Genomic DNA, 16543 nt, shown 5'->3' with positions numbered 1-16543 from the left:
GAGGACAGAGCTGTAGATATCATTTCTTCTTCGTTTGAATCTGCTGTGGGCAAAATGTATCTTCTAACCCTCCCTAAAGAAACAGGAATATAAACCCGTATTTCAGAAGGACAATGGTACTATGTCTTATATACAGCGGTTTCTACTGGAGGGAGTTTGTTTGTGATCAAATGGACTTTGTCTTATAAATGCTTCATTGCAAACAAACTCTGTGATATTAAAATATAAATTAACGAGGCTTTGAGGCAGATAAATTTTCCTCATTTTAATTATCAAGGAACTCGAATCACCCTATTAGAAACTGAAAATGTGAAATGCAATGAAAGGAATCGTAGATTATTTTAAGATCTTTATTTATTTACAAGTTAGAACATGGATAAAGTAATAATCATGTTTGTTTTTCTTGTTTACACACAAATCTGAAGGGATTTATTTATATAAATGGTGTAAATTCACATTCCAATGTGAATAAATAATACATTTATTCAGTGACAAATATTTTATTACTGATACATATTTTGTTATTCATAAAAATCAGGGTTTAATAAGCTGTGGCCAAAGCATAAAAATATTTATCACTGTATAACACAGGCTCCCTTAATTTTCACTGCTGCTACAGCTCCAATATCAGCTCCTAACTGTCCCCCGATAGCTCCAAATGAAGCTCCGAGACCAGCCCCAGCAGCACCTCCTGCAGCAGCAACCTCCAGGACGCCACGGATAAATGAGTTGTTTCTCTCTGCCTGTCTTCTTGCATCTTGAGGATTCATATCTGGATTTTCTCTGAGGAGTCGTTTAATTTCTTCTTGGTTGGCTCTTTCTGCCTCTTCAAACATTTTATTGGTGTAGAAACTTCCTCCATTTCGCTGAACCATTCTGATGATCTTCAGCACCAGTCCACCAACTTGAGCAGAATCCCCAACATTGTTGTCAAAAACATGATATTTATCTTGAAATTTCTCCAGGATGGAGCACTGACTGATGATGTGTTTTAGAGGTTGGGATGTTTCTAACTGTTCTTCCATGTTAGTGTTTCCCTTTTTCAGCTCGTCTCCATGGGTAAACAGGATCATGGTGTGTTTGGCAGCTTCTTCTCCAAACATTGCCTTAATTATTTCCACTGTTTCTTTTTCTTCTGGTGTGAATCTGGTTGGTTGGAGAACAATCAGGAAGACATGAGGACCAGGAGCCGCCATGCTGATGCCTTTAGCGATCTCTTCCACAATCTCTTTATTACTCCTACCAGTTTCAAACAGACCTGGAGTATCAATAACAGCCAGATTTTGACCATCGAAACTATTAATTTCCTTCTTACTCTCCGATGTCACAGAGGAAAGAGAGAGTTCAGACTCAAAAGCTTTCTTTCCTAAAATGGTGTTTCCTGTTGCACTTTTACCAACTCCAGTTTTCCCAACAAGAACAATCCTGATGTCTGGATCCTTTTCAGCTGTTGAAGAATCAGAAAACAACAATAAACCAGAAGCAATTTTTATTTAAGTTACTTTAGAGTAGAAACTAAAAAGTTTTTAAAGGATTTTTTTTGTTCAGATGGGTTTTATTCTGAGAGTAATTAGACAGTAAAGTAGGCAATGAAAGAGGGAAGACATGCAGCAAAGGTCATCAGGTCAAGACTTGAACTTGTGACGTCTGTGTGGAGGACTAAGGCCTCCATGTGTGGGTTGTGTGTTACCACTGCACCACCGCAGCACCTCCACTAAAAAGGGCTTTAATGATGTTAGTTACAAAATAATATGTTCATGTTTAGGTTCATTAATCTGGAAGAAAAAAACTATTTTTATAAACTTTGACCATCATTATTATTAAAGTTATTAAAATGTGTTTCAAGTTTCAGCTAATAGTTTCTTTAAAATGTTTTTATAATCAATGGAGGTTGTTGTATATTTAGGTGGGAATCATCAAACCAAAACACACAAACACAAAATAATTTGAATAAATCCTACAGATTAGTTAACACACAAGTTGCTCTACCTCTTGGTTTGTGTATATAGATCAGTTAACATCCTTTCACACTCATACAGTATATTTTTAAATGTTTATTTTCACTCTGACCAAACAATTTCAATATTTTATTTTCTGTTATTCAACATTATACTGGACTTAATATTACCCAGTAATATTAGGTAATATTACTGGGGTTCAATATTGCATTTAATATTGTATTAAATATTGTATTTAATGTTGGACCCAGTAAAATGTTGAATAATAAATTTTCTCTTCCATATGACAGAGGTCTCCATACAATCTAACAATAAACCAATTAAGACGATCAGCGCAGGACTAAAGTGTTTTACATTTAAAATAACAAAAAATGACTCAATGAAGAGCAACATGAAAACACACAGAGCCTCGTCAAAGTAAAAAAAACAAAAAACATTGCTAAATGAGCTGAAACCAACATTTCACAAGGTATCAAATACGGCTGTTGTAAACGAATATTTTAATAATTGAGTAATGTTGCAGTGGCTGGACGTCTACCTTCGCCATGTCACCACGGCCACGATCCCTACAGAAAATTGATTTGTGCTTTAAAGAAGATGAGAGAAACTTATCAAGTTTATTTGTTTAGCACATTTCAGGTTGATACACCAGCAGCAGATCTTTAATGTGTTGTGATGATGAGCGTCTCAGTGAACTAAATCACTGAACTCGTGCAAAAAGATAGTTTATGGGAATCATCACTGCCACTTGTTAAAGGCTAAATGTTGAGACTAGAAGGTATTTTACACAAAGATACTTTTTAGTATCTTTGTTAAATAGTTAATACAACTAAAATGTAGTTGGTATCAATACTAACTCAATATTTATTTTATTTTATATATTTTGCTGGTAAATAATGTTTGCCCCCAGAGATAATAATGTATAAAATTGTAAACTCTCCTTACCAAGTTGATCAGAGTTGTATTCAGATATCATGACTGTCTTCTGTCAGAGAGTTGATCTGTGATGATCTGTGATGATCTGTGATGATCTGTGATGATCTCTGGCTGTTGGTTTCTTTCTTGGTAGGAAATGGTTTCACTTTTTATGTTGATGCTGTTTTATATTCTGGTTCCAGACTCCTCCCTTTGAGCCTGCCTGCCTGTCACAGTCAGAACTTTGCACAGTGGGGATTTCTGATATGAGTGACATGGGCAACTGCCCAGGGCAGCTTCTTGTGTGTGGGGGGAGCCTCCTCCTCCCTGGTCCTCAAATACCTCCCACCCACCATTGTTGGGGAGGAAATATTTCCCTAGATCCTCTTCTTAAACAAAAGGATGTGATCATCAATAGTGCCTCATTAAAACCACCATCATCGCAGCCCAAACACACCATGATCCTGTATATATATATAATATATATATGCTCCTTTTCCTGATGTTGCAGTCACTTGGTATTGCCACATCCACCACAACGGCTTTCCTCTGTTGTTTATCCACCACGACTATGTCTGGTTGGTTCGCCCTCACCATTTTGTCTGTCTGGATCTGGAAGTCCCACAGGATCTTAGCTCGGTCATTCTCCACTACCTTCGGGGGTGTTTCCCACTTTGATCTTGGGGGTTCCAGTCCATATTCTGCACAGATGTTTCTGTACACTGTGCCTGCTACTTGGTTGTGTCGTTCCATGTATTCTTTCCCTGCCAGTACCTTGCACCCTGCTGTTATGTGTTGGACTGTCTCAGGGGCCTCCTTGCACAACCTACACCTTGGGTCTTGTCTGGTGTGGTAGATCTGGGCCTCAATTGCTCTGGTGTTTAGGGCCTGTTCCTGGGCGGCCATGATGAGGGCCTCTGTGCTGTCCTTCAGTCCAGCTTTTTCCAGCCATTGGTAGGACTTTCCTGATGTCAACCACTTGGTTGTTGCAGTGGTACATCCCATGCAGGGGCTTGTCCTCCCATGATGGTTCCTCCGGCACCTCAGCTTCTGTTCCCCATTGTTTGAGACATTCACTGAGCACATTGTCTGTTGAGGCTTTGTCCCTGATGTATCTATGGATCTTGGATGTCTCGTCTTGGATAGTGGTTCTCACACTCACTAGTCCTCTGCCTCCTTCTTTGCGGTTCATGTAGAGTCTCAGGGTGCTGGATTTGGGGTGGAACCCTCCATGCATTGTTAGTAGTTTCCGGGTCTTAACATCTGTGGCCTGTATCTCCTCCTTTGGCCAGCTAATTATTCCTGCAGGGTATCTGATTACTGGTAGGGCATAGCTGTTTATTACCGGATCTTGTTCTTGCCATTGAGCTGGCTTCTCAGGACTTGTCTTATTCGTTGAAGGTATTTGGTTGTGGCTCTTTTTCTTGTGATCTCATCAAGGTTGCCATTTGCTTGGGATCTTCCCAGGTATTTGTAACCTTCCTCTATGTCTGCTATTGTTCCTTCTGGGAGTGAGATCCCTTCTGTGCGGATGACCTTCCCTCTCTTTGTAACCATCCGACCACACTTCTCTAGTCCGAATAACATCCCAATGTCCGTGCTGTATATCCTGGTGGTGTGGATCAGTGAGTCTATGTCTCGCTTGCTCTTGGCGTACAGCTTGATGTCATCCATGTAGAGGAGGTGGCTGATGTTGGCTCCATTCTTGAGTCGGTATCCGTAGCCAGTCTTGTTGATGATTTGGCTGAGGGGGTTCAGGCCTATGCAGAACAGTAGCAGGGACAGCGCTTCTCCTTGGTATATGCCACATTTGATGGATACTTGTGCAAGTGGCTTGCAGTTGGCTTCAAGGGTGGTTTTCCACAGCCCCATTGAGTTTGCAATGAAGGCTCTCAAGGTCCTGTTGATGTTGTACATCTCTAAGCATTCGATGATCCAAGTGTGTGGCATTGAGTCATAGGCTTTCGTGTAATCAATCCAAGCCGTGCACAGGTTGGTGTGTCGGGTTTTGCAGTCTCTGGCAACTGTGTGGTCTACAAGGAGTTGGTGTTTGGCTCCTCTGCTATTTACCCCGATGCCCTTCTGTGTCGTGCTCATGTATTGATCCATGTATTTGCTTATCTTAGCCGCTATGATGCCTGACATGATGCCTGACAAGGTGAAGGGCCTGGAAGGTGAAGACCACAGTGGTGCCTGTGGTCATCGGGACCCTCGGGGCAGTCACCCCCAAACTGGAACAGTGGCTACAACAGATCCCAGGAACAACATCAGACATCTCAGTCCAGAAATTTGCAGTCCTAGGCACAGCCAAGATACTGCGCAGAACCCTCAAGCTCCCAGGCCTCTGGTAGAGGACCCGAGCTCAGAGGAAGAAGAATCACCACCCGCGGTGGGTGAGAAGGGAATTTTTTTATATATATATATATATATATATATATATATATATATAATATCTTGTCTGACACACAAAATTAAAACCTGTAAAAGCCAAAAGGGCCTGTTGGAAATGTCTCAAAAGGAATAGATTTTAAATTCAGATGAACCCATTTGGATGGGTCACCCTGCATAAACGACTTCTTGGCTTGGTAAAGGGTCAAGTGATAAAATCATTTAGACAACATATTGATGGAATAGATTTAATTCCTTTTAATGTTTTAGAAAATTCTGCCATTAACAAAATTTAAAAAATGTTTATTGTGTTTTAAAGAATGAGTATTAACTGTGTGTGGATGGGTGTGTGTGAGAGTGTATGAGCAACGATGGTGATGTGAATGACATTATCAGTATGTGGCAGGTTTTTTTTTAAATTCAAAGTTTAGTTGCAGTTGGACATATGAATGAAAAATTTGTATTATCAAAGTCTGTCTTCTTTAATAGTGTGTGCCTAAATGTAATCTGAATTATTTAGACATTACATTAAAAACATTTCCATCAACTGACTTCAATAGTAAATTTCAGACTTACATCAGTCCTCTTTTGGCGCTAAATATCCAATTGTCTGCGGTTGCTAGGAAAAAAATAATAAACATTTGGCAAACAAGTATAGCTGAATTTAATGTCTTTGAGGGTCATCAGAATTTCCCTCCTATCGTGAAAGATACCAGAAAGCGATTTGGTGATAAAGTGGTTGATGGTGTTAAGAAAAATGATTATTTCTAATGCTTTAAACAGTTAATTTTATGTCATGTGTAAAAGGTATCTTGAACATTCTATGTTGTATAAATTTCTTAGTTTTAAACAGATATTCTGTGAAGAATTTACAGGAAATTATCCACCAGAGTAAATGTCAAAGGTCAGGAACTAGATGCAGATCAAAGGAGATCTTTTAGGATTGTTATCAGGGCTCAGGAAGCCACGAAATTAGCATCTAGTGCAGGGCAGAAGCCGATTGGGTTCACAGAACATCAAAAGGTTTTATAACCACATCTGGCAGGGTTTAAACTAAAATGCAACATAGAATGTTGAGATCACTAACATTTTTCTAAGTATTAATAGCAAGTTTATAATTAAAGGGCATTATCTAAGTTTAGAATGGTGAATGCTGAATGTATTTGAAAATTGTACTGTCTATGATAATATCTGAACCAAATGGAAATTGTTTCAATGAAAATGTGTTGTTTAGTATTAGAAAACTGTTCAGAATTTTATGTGATAAAGCAAGGACTTAAATCTTTGGAAAATGCTGAATGCAGTAGACCAGAATTAGGTTTGTGAAGATAATCTTTCCTTAAACTAAATTACTTGATTTGGCCGGGAGGCACTCCGAATTTCACAGGTATCTGTGAAGTCTTGTTGTATGCTTTTATTTGCCCAAATGGCCTTAGAGCCCAGGAGACCAGGATGCAGTGGCTTGCTCCATTGTTCTTCCAGAGAAGCAAATGGCCTTTGATCTCTGGCGTGAAATTAGGGGAAGTTCTAAGTTTTATTGGCGTCCAAGGTAGCGTCTGATTGGTCATACAGAGCTCCTGGTTGGTCGAACCAGGGGTACACCTTAATGAATACATTAAAAAGTTAGGAAACACCTCCACTATAAAGAGATTGAACACGATAATAATAATTGAGATCGCTGTTATTTCCTGCCGTTTTGGCATCAGCCTTCTCCAAAGACATGTCTTTGCTTTTTCTTTCTCTGTCTCTGTCTTTGCTTTATTCTTTGTCTGTCTCAGGTAATGAGTCTGTATCTTGGCTGCTTTGCAGTTTGTGTTGTTACTTCATTGTGGTTTCTTATTGGATTAAACGCTGTAACTCTGTGACGTCATCACGCATGTTGCTCCTGATTGGCACACACTCCTCGCTGGAAGGACCCGGGAAATAGGAAGAAAAGAGAGCCAAGCTTTTTCCAAATTAAGCCAACTTAATAATATTTCTTTCTTCAACAATGGCGACGCTGACAGTTACAGGATCCTGGGTTTTTTCATGGACTCTGAAATGACCCTTCAGAGCCACATAAAGACAGTTACAAAGTTGGTCTTTTCCAGGCTTAAAAGACTAGTGTCACAGCAAGATCTAAAGAAACTCATCCATGCATTTATATATATATATATATATATATATATATATATATATATATATATATATATATATATATATATATATATATATATAATATTTAATTAATGCAACAACGTCTTCACAGGTCTGACTGAAAAAATCCTCCAGCTGCAGCTGATCCTGAATGCTGCTGCTCATATTTTGACTACTGAGGTTCTATGTGGAGAGAACACTCAGGCTGGCAAGCTGACACATCGGTATCGGATTCTCATAATCTGTCATGCTGGATTTTAGTTTCCTTGCCCACATGCAGGTGCGCACAAAAGAACAGAATTTTCTGCAAACGGGTTGTCTTTAATCAGTTACGATTGTTCAGGAAAGGAAGGACTTCAGAAGGGGAACGAGGGTCCAGGTAGGTCCGGTGTCCGAAACAGCAGTGGTTCGGAACGGCTTGGTGGAATCAATCAGCGAGACGCGCTCAACCAGCGAAGATCCAGGCTCAGCTCCAGGAACGTGATCACAGTCTGTGAGGTAACAGAGAGATAAGGACATGAATTACTTGACAATACTTGACTTGACTTTGAGAACATGAGGCTGAGTCTGACCAACAAGTGGTAACCATCGAGCGATGGCTGGTGGTTCCACCTCTTCTTAAGAAGGCAGCTGCCGATTACCGGAATCCCCAGCAGGTGTGTCAAGCTGTCAAACTCCTCCTTGTAGCTCGTCTCTGAAAAGAACCCTCACTCCAACCTGAATCCTGACAGTACCCCCCCTTCAACGACCGCCACCTGGCGGATCGGCGACGCTCCTGGGTCTGGAGGCGTGAAACTTCCGAAGAACCGACTGATCCAGAATAAACGACCCGGGAATCCATGAGTGCTCCTCCGGGCCGAACCCTTTCCAATCCACCAGATACTGAAATCCTCGACCTCGCCGACGGACGTCCAGAATCTTATTCACCGTATAGGCCGGAGCTCCATCGATGAGGCGGGCAGGGGGGCGGGGGGAAGCAACCGGAGGACACAGTGGGCTAATCCTCACGGGTTTCAACAAGGAGACATGAAACACGGGGTGCACCTTCAGAGAAGGCGGGAGCTTGAGTCTGACCGCAGAAGGGCTTAACACCTCCTGAATCTCAAACGGGCCCAGAAATCTAGGGGACAGCTTCCGTGGTGCGGCTTTCAGGGGAATATCCTTAGCGGACAGCCAAACTTTCTGTCCTGGACTATAGAGAGGAGCCGGCTTCCTCCTCCTATCAGCAAAGCGGCGGTTTTGGGCAGCGGTGCGACGCAAGGCCGCGGCGGCGTCCTTCCAGATGCGTTGACACCGGCGGACGTGGCTGTGAACCGACGCAACGGCATTCCGCGGTTCATCAGAGGGAAGGAGAGGGGGTTGATACCCCAGTGAGCACTGAAAAGGGGAGAGACCAGACGCAGAGGAAATATGAGAATTGTGCGCATACTCTACCCAGGGCAGATGGACGGACCAGGCGGAGGGATTGGAGGAGCACAGACAGCGGAGCATAGACTCCACTTCCTGATTCAGGCACTCGGTCTGCCCGTTGGTTTGAGGATGATACCCCGAGGACATCGATACTTTGGCCCCCAGCGCACTGCAAAACTCCTTCCACACTCTGGACATGAACTGGGGCCCCCTGTCGGACAGGATCTCTGTGGGGATTCCATGAAGCCTGAAAACATGTTTAATAACCAACATGGCGGTCTCCAAGGCCGACGGCAGTATCTTAAGGGGAATCAGGTGACAGGCCTTGGAGAACCGATCGACAATGGTAAGAATGACCGTAAAACCCTTTGAGGACGGGAGGCCAGTGACAAAATCGAGTGCAACATGGGACCAGGGACGTGTCGGGATGGGTAAGGGTTGCAAGAGACCACGGGGCAGCTGATGTAGGGACTTGTTTCTCGCACAGGTGGAACAGGCTGAAACATACTTCTTAACATCCTTGTGAAGGGACGGCCACCAGAAGGAGCGTCGGATAAGAGCCACGGTCCGACTGGTGCCAGGGTGACCAGAAAAAGGAGAGGCGTGGGCCCAATAGATTAGACGAGGACGAACAGAGAGGGGAACATAGACACGGTCCGGAGGGCCGGTGCCCGGATCAGGATCGGACTGTTGAGCTGCGATTACCTGATCAGAGATGTCCCAGGACACTGCCCCCAGGACGCAGGAACTTGGTACTATGGTGTCAATGACAGAGGGTTCGTCGTCCGAGGAGAACTGTCGGGAGAGGGCGTCCGGTTTCACGTTCTTCGATCCAGGTCTGTAAGAGATGAGGAAGTTAAACCGGGAGAAAAAAAGGGACCACCTGGATTGCCGTGGGTTCAGCCGCTTGGCTGCCTGCAGATACAACAGGTTTTTGTGGTCTGTCCATACTATGACCGGAAGGGCGGCTCCCTCCAGCCAGTGGCGCCACTCCGCAAATGCCAGCTTCACCGCCAGCAGCTCCCGGTCACCCACATCATAATTCCTCTCTGCGGGCAACAGGCGGCGAGAAAAAAAGGCACAGGGGTGCAGCTTGTGATCGGAGGGTGAAACTTGGGATAAAACTGCTCCCACCCCAGAATCGGAGGCATCCACCTCCACCGTGAACTGCTGAGTGGGGTCCGGTTGAATCAGTACAGGGGCATCCGCGAACTTTTGTTTCAAGACCGAGAAGGCTGCATCTGCTTCCGGGGTCCAGGAAAACTGGGACTTGGTGGAGGTTAGACGGGTCATGGGTCCAGCGGTCTGACTAAAGTTGCGGATAAACCTCCGGTAAAAGTTGGCGAATCCTAAAAACCTCTGCAACTGCTTACGAGAGGCAGGAGTCGGCCAATCCAGCACCGCACGAATCCGTCCCGGATCCGGCTTCACCCGCCCACTCTCTAAAATGAACCCCAGGAACGACATTGACGGTACGTGAAACTCGCACTTCTCCGCCTTGACATACAAACTGTTTTCCAGCAGGTGCTGGAGGACCAACCTAACGTGTCGTTTGTGCTCTGTCATGTTCTCAGAAAAAATCAGAATGTCATCCAGGTAAACGAACACAAACTCATCCAAATAATCGCGCAGCACGTCATTAATCAGGGATTGGAAAACGGCCGGGGCATTTGTCAACCCGAAGGGCATGACCAGGTACTCGAAGTGGCCCACCGGTGTTTTAAAGGCGGTTTTCCACTCGTCGCCCTCCCGGATGAGCACCAGATGGTAAGCGTTCCGTAGGTCCAACTTAGTGAAAACAGTGGCGCCGTGTACCGGTTCGAAAGCAGACGAAAGGAGGGGGAGGGGATACTTATTCTTGATTGTGATCTGGCTCAAACCCTTAAAATCAATACATGGCCTGAGAGAGCCGTCCTTTTTTGAAACAAAGAAAAAACCGGCCCCTAACGGGGACGTGGAGGGGCGAATAATGCCCGCCGCCAGTGACTCGTTAATATACGTCAGCATACTCTCTCTCTCTGGCCTCGATATATTATACAGTCGACTTGAGGGCAGCGGCGCCCCGGGAAGGAGATCAATAGCACAGTCGTAGGGGTGGTAGGGCGGGAGTGAAAGTGCTTTATTTTTCTTAAACACAGAGTGTAGGTCATGGTAGTCCGGAGGAATTAGAGACAAGTTCTGCTGATCCTCCTGGTCCTCCTGAGTGACATCACACCGAGGATTCGGTCGGGCCGACTGTAGGCAAGTTGCGTGGCAGGACCTACTCCACGCGTCCACTCTCCCCTCAACCCAATTAAGGTGGGGATTATGCTGTCTCAGCCAGGGGAAACCCAGGACCATAGGAGACTGTGGGGAGGGAAACACAAAAAAGGTCAAAACCTCGCGTGATTTTCCGAGACTATGAGTTCCATAGGTTCAGTCTGTCGATGAATGGTCGGCAGAGTGCCACCATCCAGAGCCGTAACCAGGATAGGCGCAGGAAGAGGGATCGTGGGAATTTTCAGTTGTGTCACTAAATCCACATCGATCAGGTTCTGCTCGCACCCGGAGTCAATCAAAGCCATGACGTTTACTGATCTTTGGTTGGTGGAGAGTGTTAAAGAAAGAAATAGTAAGTTAGCTTAATTTGGAAAAAGCTTGGCTCTCTCTATTTCCTTCCTATTCCCGGGTTCTTCCAGCAAGCAGCGTGTGCCAATCAGGAGCAACATGCGTGATGACGTCACAGAGTTACAGCGTTTAATCTCACAACAAGAAGCGTATGAGTTAACAAGAAAACTGCAGAGTTACAGAGACATACATTCATTACCTGAGACAAACAAATTAAAACAGAGACAGAGACAGAGAAAGAAAAAAGCAAAGACATGTCTTTGGAGAAGGCTGATGCCACAGCAATCTAAATTATTATTATCGTGTTCAATCTCTTTATAGTGGAGGTGTTTCCTAACTTTTTAATGTATTCATTAAGGCGTACCCCTGGTTCGACCAACCAGGAGCTCTGTATGACCAATCAGACGCTACCTTGGACGCCAATAAAACTTAGAACTTCCCCTAATTTCACGCCAGAGATCAAAGGCCATTTGCTCTCTGGAAGAACAATGGAGCAAGCCACTGCATCCTGGTCTTGTGGGCTCTAAGGCCATTTGGGCAAATAAAAGCATACAACAAGACTTCACAGATACCTGTGAAATTCGGAGTGCTTCCCGGCCAAATCAAGTAATTTAGTTTAAGGAAAGATTATCTTCACAAACCTAATTCTGGTCTACTGCATTCAGCATTTTCCAAAGATTTAAGTCCTTGCTTTATCACATAAAATCCTGAACAGTTTTCTAATACTAAACAACACATTTTCATTGAAACAATTTCCATTTGGTTCAGATATTATCATAGACAGTACAATTTTCAAATACATTCAGCATTCACCATTCTAAACTTAGATAATGCCCTTTAATTATAAACTTGCTATTAATACTTAGAAAAATGTTAGTGATCTCAACATTCTATGTTGCATTTTAGTTTCAAACCCTGCCAGATGTGGTTATAAAACCTTTTGATGTTCTGTGAACCCAATCGGCTTCTGCCCTGCACTAGATGCTAATTTCGTGGCTTCCTGAGCCCTGATAACAATCCTAAAAGATCTCCTTTGATCTGCATCTAGTTCCTGACCTTTGACATTTACTCTGGTGAATAATTTCCTGTAAATTCTTCACAGAATATCTGTTTAAAACTAAGAAATTTATACAACATAGAATGTTCAAGATACCTTTTACACATGACATAAAATTAACTGTTTAAAGCATTAGAAATAATCATTTTTCTTAACAAGAGGGAGACGGGAAGAGAAAGTCGGGATTTCAAACCGGAGCAACCACCCACCAGGAGTCCCGTGATCACTGGTGGGCTCTCCCTTTTAGCCGAGCGGGGCATGCGGTGACAAAATGGCCCGTGAGGCCACAATAAAAGCATGCCCGGGCTTCCAACCGCCGCTGCCTCTCAGTGGCGGAGATCCTTGCTCGACCGATCTGCATAGGTTCATCAGGCGGGAGTGCGTTCGGGGAGGTGTCCTCAGAGGTGTTCAGTACAGGGCTGTGTGAGAGAAACACAGGTTTAATTTCCTTTCTTTCCCGGACCCTCCCCCGAAGCCGGTTGTTGATCCTGATGGCCAGGGAGATCAAACCCTCCAACTTGGCGGGTTCGTCCCGGCAAACCAGCTCATCTTTAAGTGTGTCATCGAGAGCCTGGACAAAAGCTCCTTTAAGAGCTTTGTCATTCCACCCAGACACGGCAGCTAGAGTACGAAAGTCTATGGTGAATTCAGCTACCGAACGGGAAGCCTGCTTCAGGTTCCAAAGCCGGTGGGAAATCTCAGCGCTGGATTCGGCGTAACCAAATGTTTGCTTAAACTCCTCGATGAAGGAGTCAAGAGGCGTTTGAGCGAGAGCTGTGAGAGTAAACTTAGTTTCTGCCCATTTGAGGGCTTTTCCCTTCAATAGTCCAACCATATAAGCTATTTTAGCAGAGTCATCAGGGAACGAGCCTGAAGCCCGGGCAAAAACAATGGAACATTGCTGGAGGAATCCACCGCACTTTCCGATTTCACCTGAATAATGTTCGGGAGTCGGGGGGGAAATTTCCCGGCCCCGGGGCAACCCTGCCGGTTCCGGTGGAGCAGCGGGCTCCGCCCGTGGCGATGGAGCGGGGTTTGCTGCTCCGGCTAGGTTTGGAGGCTGCATGTCGGGAGACAGTCATGAAACTAATTCCGAAACCGTGGTTTTTAGTTGATCCATCACCTGACCCTGGGAACTCTGCTGATCCAAAAGGGCGTGAAGCATGGCCTCATGACGGGCTAGATGGTCTGCAGGGGTTAGTCCGGGTCTTGTGTGCGGACCTGCTGGGTCAACATGGCTCGATGGTTCTGTCATGCTGGATTTTAGTTTCCTTGCCCACATGCAGGTGCGCACAAAAGAACAGAATTTTCTGCAAACGGGTTGTCTTTAATCAGTTACGATTGTTCAGGAAAGGAAGGACTTCAGAAGGGGAACGAGGGTCCAGGTAGGTCCGGTGTCCGAAACAGCAGTGGTTCGGAACGGCTTGGTGGAATCAATCAGCGAGACGCGCTCAACCAGCGAAGATCCAGGCTCGGCTCCAGGAACGTGATCACAGTCTGTGAGGTAACAGAGAGATAAGGACATGAATTACTTGACAATACTTGACTTGACTTTGAGAACATAAGGCTGAGTCTGACCAACAAGTGGTAACCATCGAGCGATGGCTGGTGGTTCCACCTCTTTTTAAGAAGGCAGCCGCCGATTACCGGAATCCCCAGCAGGTGTGTCAAGCTGTCAAACTCCTCCGCGTAGCTCGTCTCTGAAAAGAACCCTCACTCCAACCTGAATCCTGACATAATCAGCTGGCTGGGTTGATAAAGAAGTGTGGTGCAGTCAGTAGGAACTTGATGGTCAAAAATCCACAACCTCATGTTTCTTGTTATCTCATCTTGTTCTTCACAAAATATATTTTTTAAACTTTTTAACTTGTGTAATGTTTGCTCTCTCTCAGGTGAATAACTCATTCTTTAGCTCAGTATCTCTGCTAACCCACAGAGCAGAGACCAGAAAACCCAGCATGGTAGTTAGCTTCCTGCTTTTGGAGCAATTTCCAGTCTGGTTGCATTCACACTGCATTCAAACCATGTCAGAGTTCACTTCAACCAAAACGAGACCAAAGCTTTTAGGCAGATTGGAGTTCGCTTCTTTAGTCCACATTAGAGTTTATTGCACATTCATACCTCCCCAAACGAACTGGACTTTCTAGACAAACAAACTAGAGTTACCTGTAAGTTTTTGTTCTTTTCCCATAGAAAAACACTAAGAGCTTGACTTAGTCTTGTTTGTAGATGGTAATAAAATCAAATCCCCCTCAGAAGCCCTCTTGTATTTGTTGCTTATTATGAAAAGGCATTAGGCCATGCCATGGAAAAAATCTAGACTTTCTGTCACAAAGCATAAGAACGTAGCAGAGCCAAGGAACAGACAGCAAGTGCCCGCAGAAATTATTTTTATAAAAAAAAACCCATACAAAACCTGACATGATTGTGGATGTTGCAAACTCAAACATTGGAGTTTGCAACATCCATATTCATTGAGTTGTCATGAGTTGTAGACTTTGTGGTGAGGATGGACATGCCTGGATCCACATTGTAATGAAAAATGATTGTTTTAATAAAAAACACAAAGGTGAACAGAAATCCAGGCAGCACAACTGAATGATGAGGCAAAGAAAATGTAGACATTGGTAGCACTGGGAAAACAGGACATTAAACACGACACGACAAGAACCAGGGGACACAGGTGGGATTAAATACACAAGGGGATGTGCCAAAACTTTCTCCAGCTCAATAGAAATGAAACAGAAGTTATTATTTTTGGACCCAAAGAGGAACAATCTAGAGTTATAGATCTAGAGTTAACACGCAGCTTCAGTTATTACAACTAAAAACCAGCGATCAGGCCAGAAACCTCTGTTGTTGTATCAACCTTCCAGAACCCTCAGGTCTTCTGGTTCTGTTCTGCATCCCCAGAACCAGAACCAAACGAGGAGTAGAAGCAATCAGCTTCTATGCACCATAAATATGGAACAAACTTCCAAAAAACTGCAAAACAGCTGAAACACTGACTTCCTTTATAGCTCGACTAAAAACCCTCCTGTTTAGTTGTATTTGAAACGTAATCAATTACAAATTTAATGATAGAACTTGACTTCATGTAATGTTTTGATTGTTGATTCTATGTTGCAGTTTCCTGTCTGGTTAGTTTTTAGTATATACTAATACATATTAGTATATACAGTACAGACCAAAACAGGCTTACCAGTGTGTCTGTTTTGGACCTGAATCTTTCATTTTCAGTTTCTTGGATGTTTTGCATCTGATTTAGCAGCTGATTTGCTTACCTGGCTTCACATACAAAGTGTCATTCATGACCTTGTTAGTGCTGAACATGACTTATTCAAATGGGGTTAACATTCTGCTTCCTTCAGCTGCCCTCTTAACAAAATATTTTGCTTTTGTCTGTGAAACAGACATAAAATGAATGTTATGATGTAATCATGTATAACTGTGTATTTCTCTTTAAAGAGATTAATATGCACTTGAAAATTACACCCAAGGATGATTCAGACTTGAAAAGATATAAAATTCTCTTGCTTACATCACACCATATATTTTTTAAGTACCTTATTTGAGGCGTCACCTTTAAATACATCCACAAGTGTCTCTTCATCTTAAATAAACTATTTCAGGTTTTTGAACCCTTTGTAGCCACCATCTGGTTTCCAACATTGTTCAAAGTGGTAATTTTAAATGTGAACCTCTGACATTAAAGAAAGCAAAAACTTTTATTTTTTAAGTCTGTCATTATTTTGACATTGGGGAAAGAAAAAAAAAAGATTTTATCTGATGTAAAACACAAAACTTTACTTCATACTTTGTACTGGTTTTAACTGTTCAGGGGTGACAGGTTGGAACGACGCCTTATAAAAACAAACCCATTCCCTCCAGTTGGTCCTGGTTTAGTTCTGAGGACGTCTTTATTTGAGACGTGGACCAAATATTTTATGTTAATATGGAGGAGGAGCAGCTCTGTTTCAGATTTCTACATAAATATGCAACAGCTCTTCCCTTAACAGAACCATCTTCATTTTTATCTTCTTTTTGATATTTATTATGACTTAACAATTCA

At 43.4% G+C, this 16543-nt stretch overlaps 1 protein-coding gene across 1 annotated transcript in view; it reads right to left on the bottom strand.

The window, feature by feature from the left end:
- Positions 1 to 523: 523 nt before the first annotated feature.
- Positions 524 to 16543, bottom strand: part of LOC122836189 (GTPase IMAP family member 8-like) — a 36951-nt gene continuing 20931 nt past the window's right edge. Inside the window, exon 4 of the mRNA XM_044125953.1 lies at positions 524 to 1447. Coding sequence (XP_043981888.1) covers positions 576 to 1447 — 872 coding nt within the window. The 3' untranslated portion in view covers positions 524 to 575. The remainder of the gene's footprint in view (positions 1448 to 16543) is intronic.

This window comes from Gambusia affinis, linkage group LG08 (genome assembly GCF_019740435.1).
Source record: "Gambusia affinis linkage group LG08, SWU_Gaff_1.0, whole genome shotgun sequence".
Lineage (NCBI taxonomy): Eukaryota > Metazoa > Chordata > Actinopteri > Cyprinodontiformes > Poeciliidae > Gambusia > Gambusia affinis.
Note: the sequence above shows the minus strand (reverse complement) of the source record. Positions and strands in the feature narration are given on the sequence as shown.